This window comes from Corapipo altera, unplaced genomic scaffold, assembly GCF_003945725.1.
Source record: "Corapipo altera isolate COAL_440 unplaced genomic scaffold, ASM394572v1 2b, whole genome shotgun sequence".
NCBI lineage: Eukaryota > Metazoa > Chordata > Aves > Passeriformes > Pipridae > Corapipo > Corapipo altera.
The window spans coordinates 7,470,117-7,487,229 of record NW_020884874.1 but is presented as its reverse complement, the minus strand read 5'-3'; the positions used below and the strand labels follow the sequence as shown (position 1 = coordinate 7,487,229).

Sequence of the window (17,113 nt, the reverse complement as noted above, 5' to 3'; positions counted from 1 at the left end):
ATTTTAAGCTAGAACTAAAATAGGAAATGAAGATTGGAACTAGATGATCTTCAAGGTCTCCTTCCAACCCAAACTGTGAGGGAAAACTAAGACAGCTGTCAGCACACCTCACTTATTTAGACAAGAAAGAGTTTAAAAACAGCCTAGGATATTTCCAAATATATTTGCTGTTACAGAAGACAAATATTAATAGATGAAGAGAGCACAAAAGGAAAATTATATCCAGATAAGAGTGATTTTTTTACTTCCACAAACTTATAAATTAGAAGTGCATCTGGAAAACATTAAGTGCCATCAGACATGGTACTTGAATCTTGTAATATTTACAGGAAGTTCTCAGATGAATGAATCAGCTTCTCATGTAATTAATCAAATTAATTCTTCACTGGGAGTACGCAACACTGAACTATTTAGCTAGATATAAATAGCAGCCTTATGAGTTTCATTTGACTCTTACTCACTGCTGCATGTTAAAAGGTGTACATTAATGATTCTCACAATCTGGTTTTGTTTACACACTCAAAAAACAATAGCTAGGAAACAAAACAAAATACATTTTGCCTCTATTGAAAACTTAGGGAAGTGAAGGGAAAACATCAGTAGTGATTGCTGATCAGTTTCTAGTAAAACAACGCTGGAACGAGTTAAGTTTCACATAGCTGTGTGTTTCGCCAATGATGTAGTGGAGTCAAGGTTTTACACAAAGAGGAGCCAGGGTTCTTTCTTATGTGTATGTATAACTTACATAAGTAAGTATATACATTATATACTTAAAAGGTATCCTTATTTTGTGGTATGTGTAGGTGACACGTGTAGGTGGCTTTCTATGAAAGCAGTATTGAATTCATTCCATGCAATCAAAGCAATGAATATGTTATCCCAGTTCTAGCAAAATATAGAGGAAAACACTGTGTCATATCTCAGGTAACTTTTCAGCAACCAAATGTTGGCATGATTTGCCTTTACCAGCGTGTTCTAACTTTGTAGCTACTCCTGCTTTGAGAGCGGGTGTTGGCCTAGGGTTCAGGAAAGGAGTCCAGGGGTCCCTTCCAACCTAAATTATACACTGATTCTGTCTACAAATCTTCATCTGCACTATCATTACACCAAAACATAACTGCCCACAAATATGTAAACCATCTGTTCCATTTCTCTGATTTCTGTTAGAATTAGTGCATCTTTAATTATAATCTTGTTCGTTACAAGCGTCTTTAGATTGCATATGTACTCAATAACAGGTGTTTGGATTCAGGTGCCATTAGGCAATGACTAACTGTGTTGTCTGATGATGACGTTTAAAATGGGGGAATACTGCTTGAGGATCTTTGGAATTGGAAATATGTTTGTTGAGCTCCCCTTCCAATTTAGACTGGTCCATCCTGCCAAGTGATGGTGCAACTTAAAGAATTAGATAACTATGTGGAAAACAATATGCCAAAGGAGGTAACTCTTTTTTTATTGTATCTGTTTTGACATTACTTCCTAGCAATTACTTTTAATGTTTGGATTTGGATTCATTATTTGTAGTCATAATAATAGCTAAGTTGGCATTCACTAGGTTTACTTTATTTGTTCGGTAGTCACATTATATTTTGTGTGTTTACCTACAACCAACTTTGTCTCAGTAGCAGAGCCTCATTTGCCTATTGAACTATTGTCTTTATAATCTCAAACGGATTTTTCCAATGTATCTTGCTGCATCTGAGTCTGGTAACTACATCAGGAGTTTGCTAGGATGTTTAAATAGGAAGATACTCTACATAGCAAGTTATTTCACTTTATAACTTAACTCTGTTTTATTCTCTACTTGGTGTCCTGTATCTAGATCCAGCAAAAGACTTGAACACTCAATGGTGTTTAATTTTCAGCCTATGAAGTGGAATCCATATGCCTGAGTCAGATACTTATGTTCCTTATACTATACATGAGAGAATAATGCAAAAATATGTGTTTCATCTGTTTGATAGTTGTCATTAGTAATCAAGAGAATGCTGATTGCACAGTCTAGCTAGCCAGTGCCATGCTTCAAGAGCTACAGACCTTAGGAGGTGAACACAGGCAGTGTCAAGAAGGGGTCACACACATTCTCAGTACAGTCACACTAACAGTACTACTGATAATAGCAGGGGTGGCAGACTCCTTCCTGCCTGTGAGAAAAAATGAGCTGGCATTATCCTTGGGATGCTGCTACAACGATCAGTCAAACCCTTCAGCCTACAAACCCCACCGAAACAATCCTTTTCTATAGAACTCTGAGGAGCTCATAGGAGGAAAGGCAAAGACTAAACCTGTGGTTGTCCTTGGTTTCCTGTAGGAAAATCCATATGTGCAAAGCTTTCTGAAAGTTTGTAAATCCTGTAACTGGGAAAAATCTTTGTAAAAATGTTGGGTTTTGGTTTGGGTTTTTCATTTTCTTCCAGTGGTGCTGGCATCCCACAGCAGCTCCTACTGGTCAATGCATCCTCATGTGACAGGTTTCAGCAGAGCTGTGACAGCATCAGGGGATTCCTTGCAGAAACACATGAGAAGCCTCTAGCAGTGTGCAGTGCTTGTGGGCTGGATGCCTCTATAATTGTGGGATTAGCTCTGTGCAGGTCTCCTGCCATTCCAGTCGTTTCCACACCATCCACACTAGTTAAAACTGTGGTGAGTGCACAGGCAATACTTCTGGAGGAGCCTCTCCCCTTCCACTATCATGCCCAATACGTGTGCCCAAGGTGAGTGTCGGTTGCTTATATTTAGGAGTGTAAGGGAACTGGCCCATTCAGAGCCTAAAGCCCTTGCAGTGTCACATGTGCTGTGTGTCTTTTTTCCCTGTGCTTTGGGTAGACCATACCTAATATTACATTTACTCCCTGTTTACAGCAGTTAACCTGCTTCTTTAATTCATGTCACAAAACCCTCAGAGAAAAGGTGAGGAAGGCTTCACTGTGTATGTCCCCAGGCACAAAACTGCCACACTTTAACTTTTTACTTACAGAGCATTAAAAAAAAAGGATTATTTTATATTGGGGCTCATGTTCGGAATATTATGTTTTATAAAAAATAGGTCATCATGACAAACTTATTTAAACTGAGGGAAAAAAAAACCAACAAGCTCTTCAGACTTTTCTAATCTTTCAGATGGCTGAAAAAAAATACTAGAGTTACACAAGTCATACTGTTGGGTCAGCAACGCACAAATTCAATAAAATGCGAGTCTTTATGTGAACCCCACGAAAAGTCAGTAATAACTGCAGTCAGTTTCCGAATTCCTTAACACTCCTTCAGCAGCAGTGGCCACTGCGTGACATCTGGTGGCCACAAGGCGGCATGGCCAGAACACGGCACTACTGAAACTGCAGCGTGTGCCACCCTACCAGGTAAACCCACAGTGTATCGGCTCTCCTCCAAACGGGCCAAACGCCCGCTGTAATAACTATTGCTGCAGTTGTGCGTTTTGCCACGGAACAGCCCAGCTTCGACTACTGCTAGTGTGTGGCACACTAGGATCCATATCTTCCTTGGATTTACAATGTTCCTTCCCACCTGAAAAGTTCTGTCCTTCCTGTTCATTCCTACAGCTGTAGGACATGGAGATGGGGATTTGCTGAGTGACAGAATTGTGGGAGATATCCTTTAAAATGCAGAGGTGGAATTCACTGTGAACTTGGCCCGACTGTGGCAATAAAAACCATTCCAGAATGATGCTTTGGTATGTAACAGATGTCACTGGTGGCAGCAGGTACTCCTTATCCTCCTGTGACTGTGCTATAAAATCACAGAATCACAGAACATTAAGGGTTGGAAAAGACCTTAAAGATCAACCTCCCTGCCACAGGCAGGGACACCTCACTGGACCAGGTTGCTCAAGGTTTTATCCAACCTGGCCTTGAACACCTCCAGGGTTAGGGCATCCACAAGCTCCCTGGGCAACCTGTTCCAATGTCTCACTATTCTCGCAGTAAAGCATTTCTTTCTAAGATCTAACCTAAATTTCCCCTCTTCCAGTTTGTACCCATTACTCCTTGTCCTATTACTAATGTTGCTGCCGAAGAGTCCCTCTCCTGCTTCCCTGCAGGCCCCCTTCAGATACTGGAAGGTTGCTATGGGGTCTCCACACAACCTTCTCTTCTCCAGGCTGAACAGCCCCAACTTTCTCAGCCTGTCTTCATAGGGTAGGTGCTCCAGTCCTCTTATCAACTTCGTGGCCCTCCCCTGGACTTGGTCCATCTATCAGGGTGGATAAGATCTACTACACAAAGAATAACACAATATCCTGAGTTGGAAGGGACCCACAAGGATCGTGGAGTCCAGCTCCTGGCCCTGCACAGCACAGCCTCAAGGATCACAACCTGCGCCTGAGGGCCTTGTCCAAACGCTTCATAAACTCTGTCAGGCTTGGTGCTGTGACCACTTCCCTGGAGAAACAGAACATAACAACTGGGTAAGAGAGACCAGAGAGATCAAGTGCTCAAAATCCTCAGACGCGCGGCTTATTGACTGAGCGACCCCGTCGCCGCCGCCTCAGGAGCGGGACCGGCACAGCTGCAGCCCGGAGACCTCCCGTCTTCGGCGCTGCCGCTGCAGCCTCACCAGCACACTGGGGGCGGCGGGAGACCGACTCCAGGACCGACTCCAGGACCGATTCCAGGATGGACTCCGGGACACACCTTCCCGCCGGGCCCTCCCTCCCCACCCCGCCGCTTCCGGCTTCTGGCGCTGGCGGGGGCGGGGCCGCGAGCCGGGCGGAAGCCGCGCGGCGGGGCGGCGCGTGCGCGTGGGGGGCGTGGCCGCGGCGGGGGCGTGGCAGCAGATCGGTTCCTGCCCCGCGCGCGGGCCAGCGGGTGTCGCCGGTCGCGACAGAGGTAACGGCCGCGCCCACGCACGGCGCCCCCCGGCCTCGCCCGCGACCGCCCCTGGGCCCTGCAGCTGCCCGGGGACAACACGCCCGGCGCTGTCGCCGCGGCGCTCACGCACGGCGGGAGCTCCGCTGATTCACCTCGGGCGGCCGCCGGCAGGGAGGGAGGGAGGGAGGGAGGCAGGAGGACAGACAGACCGACAGACCCTGCGGGGCCCGGCCGGACCGTCCACCGAGTTGCTGTCGCGGCGGCCCCGGGGCTCGGGCGGCGCTGGGCGATGCCAGGGCCCGTCTTGCGGCCTCGGTGACCCCCGGGCCGGTCCCAGTCCCGGCCCCGGCGGCGGGAGGCCGGGCTCGTGTCGGTGTTCCCGCCCTGTCTGCGGAGACGGGCTCTGCCGCCTGCCCGGGGCACCGGGGCCTCGGCGGGTGCGGGAGCTGCGGGGTCACTACGGGGCGGTGACGGGAAAGGTCCCTTTGGCTCTGCAGCTGGGGTGTGATGCAGCCTTAGGAAATGCTAATTTACTCCTTATCCGCCATGTGTTTGTAGTTGGGAACTTAATTCATCCCGTTCTTTGTACCAAGTGATGCGTTTAATGCCCCTGTGACAGCGTTGATCACGTCTGCAGGAGCGTAGTTATGGACGAGCCTTTAACAAGATTGTTTTTTATTCACGGTCGTGCTGACTTGTTTTTTTTTTTTTGGGGGGGGGGGGGGAAATGGGTTACAGTTTTAGCTGAAGAAACAAACTGGTCTACATGTGCTTCACTGTCCATTGGAAGAATGACAGATGACAAAGATGTACTTAGAGATGTGTGGTTTGGGCGAATACCGACCTGTTTCACTTTGTATCAGGATGAGATAACTGAGAGGGAAGCTGAACCTTACTATGTGAGTATGACAAAGGTAGTCACAAGTAGTCCAATGCCATGGTTATGTTTGTTTCCTTCATTCTCATTGTGTGCTATTAAAAAACACAATGTTTTTCTTCCTATTCCTGGTACCTTCTGAAAGTAAACATATAACCATGCTGTGTGGTTTGTTTCTCTTCACAGCAGATTGAAAACTTCAATCTTGTTTCACTAATGAGGGAAACTTACCACAGATCATTAAGATCTTTTAAAAAATTTATGAAAAAGTCAAGTGATAAGGTAAAAGAAGGAGGCTCTGCATGAGTTTGTGTTCTTGGATAGTGACCAGAAGAGAGAGAACTTTTATGTTATCTTAATATGAAAATACTCAATCGGAGTTTTATGAAATCCTAAACACTGAGATCGGTCACCTGTGTAACACAAACTCATAATGACCACTGGCTCCAGTATTTCTGCTCATGGATGACTTCTGCTTATTTTCTTTGCTTTAAATGCCAGCAGCCATGAGAGATCTACCTCAACAGTAAGAAAAGCAAGTAGAATGATTTAACAGAACAGTGCCTGAACTGGATTGCTAGCTGATGATAAAAATGAGGATGATGGATATATTTGAGTTGTAAGCTGGAAGTGCCTACTGTAGTCACGTGGTATTTATTTATACTGTACTCATCAGTTTTCATTCTTTCAGCACCTAATAGACATTTGATTCATAGAGAATGTTAGCTGATTCAGTGAAACTTAAATTTGAAATGTAACAAGTGCATGGAAGGAATATCCTGAATTACTAGTTTTTATGTGATTCTGAATTTCTTAAGTCTTGTAATATCCCATTATACACTGAGTAGACCTTTTTTCCTGTGTTCAATAGCATCTTTCTGTCATCAGTTTCTGATTTATTGAGTCAGAAATCTGTATTTAGTGGGGTTTTGAAATGTAATAAGCCATAATTGCTTTTTGTTCCCTGATAATAGTCCTCATCTTTCTATATTTTAGTTTTACCACTGGTGAAAGATAAACACTTTTACATCATAACTAGCTACTTTACTTCTGAGCTACCTAGAAGTCTCACACTTTAAATTATATATATCTGAGTTAAAATATATGTGCCTGCATTGTGTAGGAGCTACTTGAAAGGTATGAGTTTAAATATAGAGATGTGCAATCTCAATCTGTTTAACATTAGCATGGAAACTCTGGAACCATGTTATCTTCATGGTGTGACCATCTTTCTAGGCCAAGGAGATAGTTTTAAGCTGGTAGGGTTTCTTTTATTTACTCCGCTTAAACTGTGCACAAAAATTCTCAATGCTTAATTCTTTATTTCTGCAAAATATGATTATTCACACATGACATTTCTAAAATTTTAGTTTCTTCATTTTTCAGGTCATGTTGGAGCTAATAGTATAGCTTTGCTTCTTGAAAGGACCAAGGAGTGATGCATATATGCATCACCTTATGACACCGCATGGGGGTTGGAGAAGTAATTTAAAATTAACTTGTCTATCTTTTGGTAAGAGTAATCACATAAAGACTAGCCAGCTCTGGTAAAACACTGTCCTGTTGCTATAGTCAAATCAGGTAGGTTTCTGCAGAGTTACACTGGAAATGGATATTTTGATTTTCTTTGGAGTGTTTCCTACAGATGCTTGTTTTGAGTGGAAGCGTATTTAGGAATAGTTAGGTTGAACTACTTTTTATTACTGATCTATCTGAATTTTCCCTTGTCCTAAAGTTGTTATGAATTTTATTTTAAAATTATATACTGTTTGCCTCTTTGTGCAAACAACAGTTAGAAAGAAAATGTATACAGGAAGCAGAGCACTCATTGGCTGAGAATTGTCCAGTGTATAAGGAACAAAATTACAGCAGAAGACAGTCTTAAAATGATGTTCTGCTGAAGGATTTAGTCTTTAACAGGGCCACTCTTTTAGCTTCCTCGATGTCAAAAGTGTTGTTTTGTTAAGGTGTCTGTAAGAGTGAGCAACATGAAGCCATTCCATGTTAGAATGCTTTATTTCATCTTACTGGACACTTTGGTGATCAGACCAGTCCAGTTCCTGTTAAATCTGTGATTTTTCTGTTTTACGGGGTTTTGCACGTAAAATACTGTTTTGCTTTACAATAAAACCTGTGGAGATATCTGGAGAGGTGCTCTTTGTACACAATGATATATTGCAAACATTTATTTAGGCATTCTTTGTATTTCACTTAACCTCCCAGTTCATAAGAAAACATTTCTGGTTATTGTGACTAAATACTGTACCAATATACAATATGCAAAAGGCAGGTGTGTAATTTTAGGGATGGCATGTTCTAGCCTAGTAGGATTTATTCTGCCTACTAATGTATTTGGAGATTTACTTTTATTTTTCCCATGTAAGGGGAAGACTGTAAGAAGGTAAAAGAGGTGGGGAGATCAAAAAAAGAGTTCAGTGGGTTCTACAAGTGCTCAGTCCCCATTAATCTGATCAACTGTTGGGTTTTGTACTTCAGAGAGGCCTTTGGGGAGTGCTGGTCACATTCTGTTAAATTCAGCTAAATGCTGAGTGGTTATTGTCTGTGATCTCTAATTGTGTTGAAATAGAAAATGCATCGTTCTTTCACACTACAAACTGAAGTAAAATATTTTACAGAGGAAGTTATACAGTTTAAATGGTTATGTCAAACACTGTTGCAATAAATAATGCTTTAATATATTTATCTATTCCAGCATGGCTGTGCCACATGCAGCATGCTGAAAATTGGCTTTTGTAACAGTCCAAATAAGTCTCATCAGAATACACCAGCATTAATTTAATTGTAAATATCACACAGAAATAACACAAAATTATTACCAAAAATATGATTGGGATAGCCTGGACTTTATTCTCTCAAGAACAATCAGTGGATATGTGGAATAGGTTAATAAAGGATAAGATTATATTGTTGTTCAAGTCATTGAAGTACCAAACAATTCTCACTTGAGTGTGTACATGACTTGAATTTATTGAGTTTATTTACCTTTAAAAAATGAAGTCTGTGTTTTGATTACCTTGCTGAATTAGACTCCTATGAAACAAGGGAGAAACAATACGATGATGATATTAAAAGCAAAACTGGATAAAGAAAACCTTCTACTACGTAGAAGATTGAATGTTAACTGACATGATGATTGTGATGGTGGTGAGGCTTCATCTTATGTAGTTTTATATAATACTAAAATTTAGGTGTATCACAGATGTAACCTAATGTAGCATTATCTAAAAAACCCAATCAGTTATCTTCTTATAAGAACTTGATTTAGTCTCCATACTTCTTTATGAATCTGATATTTATAAATTATAATATCATGGCCAAAATATTATCTAATTTTTATATTAAAGTGTGGTCTAACTGTTGGAGAAATTCTGGAAGAATGTTGCAGCAAAGATCAAATTTTCCATCAGGCAAATATATCCTTATATGGTTTGGGATGTGTGTACCACAGACGTTCACTTAGGTCTAGCATTATTCATATACTATAAAGAAAATACTTTAGGAAGCAACACTGGTTATGAGGAACACTGGAAAACAAATGTTTCTCTAAATATGCAAAATATAATTTATGTGCTCCTTAGGTCTATCTATTTTTATTAATAATTATGAAGCAAAACTTTACAGGATGAATACTATTAATTTAAAATGTCTGTTCTAAGCTAATGGTGATTTTACAGGGAGGTTAATCTTTTCTCATTGGGACACTGAAATGCATTGTTTGTTAATGCTTACAGACTGATTTATCTAAAGTAAATGTACCACACAGTCGTCAGTTAGAGCACTGATTGATGCAGTCTGCTTAACCACTCTTATTAGGCACGAGATCTTTAAAAAACAGAGAGGGGAGGAGGTTGCAAATAAAAATAGCACAGCATTCTGATTTGAATAGTGTATAATGGTACACTTGGGAAAAAAAGATAATATATGAGAATGCTGTAAGAAGGTGTCTTGTTTCAACTGATAAAATATTTACGGTTTTCTTTCTGATTTTAGTTGCAGGGCGAAGGTTAAATAGTGGAAGAATCATAGTAACCTTGAGTAATATGTCAAATTGGCAAACCCAGTGCAAAGAAAATGGAAATTGCCAGCTATTGGAAGTATAAAATACTTGAAAATCAAACCCTTAAGCAGCTAGTTTTCAATCTTTTTTTTCTTCCTTGTATTTGAATTTCCATTTTGAAGTAATAGCAGATACACAGTTGCTCATTCTATACAGTAAGAAGTTAGAATCTCTTCTTACGTGTTCATATGGAAAAGGTTTAAGACTTCATTATTTAGCCTGCTTAAATACAGAAAAGTGGAAATTGAATTGCACTGTTCTCCCTTCCACCCCATTGAAAGAATCAAGAACTTAAATTTTATACTATTTTTTGCTATTAATTTTTTTACAATTTTTTTTTGTTAGTATGTTGGATACTGATATTCTTCATCTTCTGAGTACATAATTTTATAGCCTTTCATTGACCATTAATAAGTAAACTAAAGATGTTTAAGTGTCTAAAAGACATTTTACCTTGAAAAAGGGAAAAAGAGAATGCTGACTGAATGTTTGTTATGAAAATGCCTATTTGTTACAGATTTTTATTAATTTAGTATATTTTATATATACTCAAAGCTTCTATAATTTTTTTTCAGTTGCTTTTGCCAAGGATAAGCTACTTGACATTGGTAACAGACAAAGTGAAGAAACACTTTCAGAAAGTTATGAGACAAGAGGAAGTTAGTGAAATATGGTTTGAATATGAAGGTACACCACTGAAATGGTGAGTTTATTTAACTTTGTACCTTTATGCAGTTTGTCATGTAATGAGTTCCCAGGTTCAGCACAGCATCAGTACTTCTGAACTAATCACTCCCTTGGGTTTCAAAGATGGCAAAAGAGAAGGAGGGTAAGAAAAGCATGTTGTTTGGGAAAAACAAAAGAAGATTTAATTTTATACATATAGTAAAAATACTGGCAGAATAAAAAACAATATGTTCAAGGCAGAGGTTGTTCTGTGCTTACCATTTTTGTTCTTTTGTTAGTGTAACATGAAATGCCTGTGGTTTTGGCTTTGCCGTTTCTTGCTGGAGAATCACCAAATAAGTCTTGCTTTAACTTATTCCACCTTCTTAAAATATGCCTAATGACACAGATAGGAAGTAGTTTATTTCTGGCATCTGAGTGGAAATAGGTTACATGCTTAAAGATAATAAAACATGTAACAGTTTTCACTGGTGTGATATGTGTTTGCACTGTAAAACAGTCTAATACTCATCTGCAAGCTTTTTTTGAATTCAGTTAGTTCAACTTTATTTTTGTTCTGTCATATAGTCTATTAAAACTATCTTCTTTTGGGATTTTGAGGTTATGTTGTTGGGTTTTTTTTGTCAGAGGTTAGGGAATCAGACTGATATTGTTTCATTTAATTAATTTGGTAAACACTGTTCATCAGATATTGTTTCTTCCTCTACTGGGAAAGAGTTTTAAAGAAAATACTTTAAGAGGTGCAGTGTTTGCTATCTCTATGTAGATAGCATCAGCTCTCCAGAAGGTATTTAGTATTTTGAATGCTGAAGAGATTTTTATCTCTTTTTATTTCCTGTATCATAACAGGAAAGAAAACTACCAGTGATGTTTTTTATCTTCTTGAATCTAGAGTGTCTTATGACAAGCATTACATCGTGGAGTCCCTGTAGACTTGGTGATATAGTAGATCTCTTCTAGTCTTTTGTTTCTTTGAGACCAACCTTAGTGCCCTGAAAATATGTAAATAGAAAAAAGTATAAAAACTGCCTTTTTTACCTTTTTCATAACTGTCTGGCAAAACCAGTTTTAGACATCTATTTAAATTATCTAAGATTTAACAAGAATTTCTCGTGTGCCACAGTGACTTTGAGTTGTGGATACTGTCTAAATAAACAGCAAGGTACCAAGCTTTTCCTGGTTTGTTCATAATCTCAGATAGAAAATGGGAGGAAACTGTAAGCTTTCACTGAAATTGTAACAAGAAATGAAAGAGAGGCTTTTTATATCAATCAAAAATACAACTGTATTTTCTATAAGTTTTCAAATACCATGATGATTAAACTAGAATTTTAAAAAAAATTGTAGAATAAAGAGTAAAATATAAATTATAATTCTAAAATTAAGTGATGAGTTAGTAAACTCATTGAACATGGAGATGGAAAGGAATAGTGTAATGATAATCTGCTAACTAAGGCTCTGATCTTTGAGAAAAGATCAGTGTATTCTGCCAGGAGCAGTGTTGATTTCAGTGGAATTGCATTTCTAAGGGAAATGCTATCTGCAAACCATTATTTTAGGAGAATGGTAATTCCATATATAACTGAAGGTTCTTCCAGGGAAGACCCAAATACCAAAACTGAGAATTAGATTGAGCTAGTCGTTTGTAGAGAAAGAATAGTGAGCATTAATGTTTAATATTTTTAGCTATGACTTCTGCATTCAGAATCAAATAGAACTTGTTAATAATCTTGCTTATTTTAATTATTTGCTTTTTATTGTGAGGTCATGTTGCTTACAGTCAGTGCAGTTTCATACCTGGTTGGGATGAAGTGTATCTCTGTTCAGCTGCAGCTCTTCTCTTTTCCAGTGAGATTTTTGGTGGAAGTCTGAAACATAGTTTCAACTTCATGGGCTGCAGCACATGGGCCAAGTTCCTGAAGGAGGAGGAAGCTCTCCAGGTCTGGAGTTACAGGGGCCTGGGGCTTCCCACTGAGATTGTTGGGGCAGGGAAGATGGTCTCTTTGCCTGCAGAAGGTGTGTGTACTGGGGGGGAGGCTCTGTCACCAGGGTAAAGGGCTGCAGGGAGAGGTTACCAGACTGTGCAGCATTAGTGACTACAAAAGGAAGTAGATCAAATCTCAGAGACCCTGCAGCTACAGGAGCCTAAACCTACAATTACACTGAAGGAAATACAGGCAAAATCTGTGGTTATTGGATTAAAAGCAGTCTCTGAAGACATGTAAGAGCAGGAAGCTTATGAGTTCTGGCAATGGGAGGAAGGTTCCAGCGTAGATTCAGTTCTGGCTGCAGGTGAAGGACTGAAAGCTTTGTCCAGTGATGCATCTGATGTTGCTGAGCCTGAACTGTGCAGGGGCACCAGGAGGAAATGACAAAAATAAGTCCAAAGCCTGTATTCTGCTTATTGTCATTTCTCCAGGATTTTTAACTCTGCCATTTCACGGTCACTACAGCTAAAGCTGCCACTGATTATCATATCCAAAACTCTTTTGTTAATAAGTAACAGATTCAGCTGTGGGTCATGTCTGGTCCATCCATCTTGACTACTTGTGTCTCACTGTTTAGATGTCAGAGATTAACATGAAACAAAGTCTGTGATGCAGAACTTCTTGAGTTTTTTCAAGAAGACTTCTGTCTATTTTCTTACCTGGATTGCATGATCTGTTGCCCTGACTAGTACTTCCTCTGATCCTGAACCACAAGAACTCAACTAACCTGTTGTCTGTCCCATTAAGTTTCATCCATCTAAGCTGCTCCCTCACATGGATGACAGCCCTCTGTCCTCATCTACCCTGCATGTCTTTAGTGAGCAGTTTACGTCAGTCCTTTCACAACAGTATTCCAGTTGTGCAAGCTGTCTCACTCTATCTCAGGCAGACCAGCACTATCACAGTTATGTTGCTGCATGTGGAACTCTTGTTTCTCCTGCTTGTTTCCCAAGCTGTGTGCACTTATGTAGACACAATTGTGGTAGGCTCTCTTCTACCTGCTTTTATTGCTTTGACATCTCCCTTGTAGCTGTCACTTTTTGTCACTTACTTTCAACACATGTCCATTAATTTCTGTTTATCTGTGGGTTTTTATTCACACTCCTGTTGTTTATGGTCTAAAACTCTCTTTACCAGGCTGGCCAACCTGAAGGCAAAGATACTTGTGTCCCAGTTAGGTGGATTCCATCTCTCCCCAGCATTCCTTTATCCCCAAAGAATGTCCTGTGTATGTAAAAGCCAAGTCCAGTTACTCACACTTCTGAGCCAGTGTCCTTTTATGGCAGAATTGTGGAGATGCCACCTAGCCTCTAGAGCTGTATAGTCACTTTTGATACACTCAGGAGTTCCCTTGCAGCACTTAAGATTTGTGCCCGTGTGGGTGAACAGCAAGGACTAATAATCCAAACAGAGGACAAACTTTGCTAGTCTGCATCTTCTTAACAAGCGGCAGACCTCTGCAGGTTAACAAGTGAGGCTGGCACTCAAGTGAGGTTGGTTGAGAGCTCCCTCCTGTGTAGGATAGTCTCCTAGTACTATCACTGCTTCCTGTTGCTGTGGGTGTGCTGTTCAGACAGCTTCCTCAGAACTTCCAGCTGCTTGTCTGCCATTGAGGCACTGATAGCAGGTGGAGAAGGAGCCTGGGCTCTTGCCAGAGGTTAAGGAAACTTTTCTGTCTGACCATCCAGGATGGTGTGGCAGTCACATACTCACACCACCTGAGCTGGGACCGAGGTCCCTTTGCAACTGGCATCTCCAGGGACCTGATGGGTGTCCTGTGTGACGCACCCCACGTGCGCACAGTCAGACAAGGTTTCCTTACTGGCTTGACCCTTGGCTTCCCAAAGCAGGCCCAGACATCTGGATCCTGAAAATAGTTTCACTGTGGTGCCAACAACAGAATAACAGTTTGAGCTGGGTGCCTCTGAAGAGGTACCTCAAACAAAGGAAACCCTGGGCTTTTATACCCTCTTGGTATATGTGTGTGATAGTCTGGGGTTTTCCTGCTGGGTTGTTGACTCCTGCTGCATCTCCAAGTGTCAGGTCCCCTGGCCGCAGCCACAGGTCCCCATGCCCTTTGTCATGCAAGGGGTTGGTGCCAGTTCCCAGCCTTTTGCTTTGGGCTCCCTTCACCCAGAGCTCAACCTGCAGCTGGCACTGCAGCTGTACACCAAGCTACCTGCACCGAATGTATTCCTCCATACTAGAGGTCACAAGACTCTGGTCTTCCCCATCTTTTGAGTCTCCGTTGACCACTCCAATGACTGCCAACTCTCCTCCTCACCAGGTTCTCTCATCTCTGCAAGGTCTCAGTGAAGATGCCATCCATCTCTTTATTTTTCCTGATGGTCTGCAGCCCACTGACCTCCTGCAGCTCTGTAATTTGGTGACATAGCTCCTTCACTAACAAGCACCTCCTCTAGGCAGGGACATTTCCTCTGCTTGCCTCAGCCCTCAGGAAAGATCCCAAGCTCTTGTGGCAGCTTGAGACCTGGAGAGCTGCATCCTTTCTCAGGAGCCGTGCCTGAGCCACATGCCATTCTGATGGATGTGCTGGAGTGGTTTCTTCAGCAGATGCTAGAGGTTGACACCCTCTAGCTTGTTTTCATCCTATTTGAGCACTTGGACATGGCACTCAGTGGAGTTTTTGTCCCCTTTCTGTGGATTGTATTCTAGCCCTGGATGCATAGGTGTCTCTCTTCTACCAGCTGGGTGGATGACTGACCCTTCCTATTCTTGAATCAGTGGAAGACAGAAGGTCAAAGTACCATTTGATCAGGCATCTATCAGCTGTGCAAAGCACAGGGATTTTACTGAAAACATCTTGATTACATGAACTTCATTATGTAATCTATACTGCGTAGAAGATACAGAGGTAGACCAAGACCTGATGCAGGCATTTTTGTGTGGGTGTGGGGTTTGGTTTTGGTTTTGTGGTTATCTATTCTATTGTATAGATGGAAAGTAACTGGAAGTAATTGTTCATGTTTGTGAAAGTTTGTGTTCATCTTATTATCAAAAGAAATCTGACTTTTGTTAGTTAACTTGTCTGAAAAACACTCTTTCATGGAACTCTTGCTGAATCCCTATTAAGGGACATGATTGACAGTTAGTAATAAAAAGTCTTGTGGTAAGAACTTGAACGTTAGCAGTGAATCAGGATAAATCTGGATACGTGCTCTGTTGTTTGTTCTCGTGTAAGTTCAGGAATTGTAGTAGTCTTTTGGTTTTTATTTTGCTGTTGTGGTGAATTTGTCTTAGCTTTGGGGTAACTCACCTGCAGAGGGTGCTAAAGCACTGCTGTGTAAGAATTTAACAGGTCAGGAAACTGGCTTGGCACAGGTGCTTTTAGAGTAGTGCTCTCGGTTATTACTCTCCAGAGTTTAAAACTTACATATGTGCTTGGTTCTGTGACCTGTGCTCAGTCCCATTCAATTCAGTGAAGCTACTGAGTTTACACTTCAGTGTGCGTTTATCTCTTTGTGAGATGAAAAGCTGGTAAGGCTCTTTTAGTTATGATTTTTGAAAGATAACAGAATGGAGCTTGATATGCTAAAAGAAAAAAAAAATATCAAAAATCTTGCCCTTGTCTGCATGTGAGAAAACTGAAGGAAGAGCTTTTTAACCAGTACCTGTAGAAATTTTGTGCGTGTGAGATTTATTTCTTATACCTCTGGGGGCTGTATCTTCCAATGAATTTAAAGGAGAGAAAGCTATAAAACAGAAGTGAATATTTGGAGGAAGCAAGCTTCTTTATGTAGCTCCTTTAATCTAGGATACCACTGAAATACAAAATTCCAATTTATTTTTTTCTTCCCCTTTCATTCTTTTTAATTTGATGGTAAAAATATAGAGTTCATATTGATCTATCCTCTTTCAGCCCTTTACAGATGTGTCATTTTTTCATTTTGCTGTTTATTCTCCACAATGACATCAGACGTGAGAGGGGGAGAGGATGTTAAGGGACTGTGTTGTGTAAACCCAGGGCATTGAACTATCTGAAAGCATATAGGCTTTTCTGTCAGACCAACTATTCCTGCCACTGTTACATTTTTAACTAGAAGTTCTGTTTTGAAGGGTTCCACAGAGCAGCTGTAGGCCACCTAATGCTGTTGCAAAAGTAGCAGTGTTTTGTGGCTGCAGCTTGGAGACCATGAGTTTAGATATTGAACATGTAAATTCCAGGCTCGATTCTGCCAGAAACTGTCAGTCATTTATACTTGCCTGTAGAATTTTTCTGAATAAGCAATGAATAATGCTAAGTGTGGGATTCAAACAGCTAATTTTTTTTGTGTGTAAATGCAAGTATGTTAATGTTATATGTAGAATTAAATTCACAGCGTCTATATTAAATTAATATCTCGTCATTTTTAGGCATTACCCAATTGGTTTGCTGTTTGATCTCCATGCATCAAATACAGCCCTTCCTTGGAGCATCACAGTACATTTCAAGGTAAAACTGAAATACACCCTTAGTTAAAAATAAGTGAGCATAAGATTGCATGAAGTTTGGAAGCTAGGAAAAGGTTTATAATTATTTTATAAAATAAGTGAATGTTCATTCTTCAGGAAGTGCATAAAACTTTCTGTAAATCTGCAGTTGTTTTCCATGAGACTGTGTGTGCTTTCACGACTTTCCTTAGAAAATTATCCT

General features: G+C 40.7%; 1 protein-coding gene across 5 annotated transcripts in view; it reads left to right on the top strand.

Moving 5' to 3' along the window:
* Positions 1-4,768: 4,768 nt before the first annotated feature.
* ATG5 (autophagy related 5) overlaps positions 4,769-17,113 on the top strand; it is a 73,482-nt gene continuing 61,137 nt past the window's right edge. For all 5 annotated transcript variants that reach the window (XR_003525975.1, XR_003525973.1, XM_027633711.1 and 2 more), the window contains exons 1-4: positions 4,769-4,847; positions 5,568-5,728; positions 10,360-10,487; positions 16,834-16,912. Coding sequence is in view for 3 of the 5 variants with exons in the window: in XM_027633711.1 (XP_027489512.1) it covers positions 5,621-5,728; positions 10,360-10,487; positions 16,834-16,912 (315 nt within the window). In the remaining 2 variants the exon portion in view is untranslated. The remainder of the gene's footprint in view (positions 4,848-5,567; positions 5,729-10,359; positions 10,488-16,833; positions 16,913-17,113) is intronic.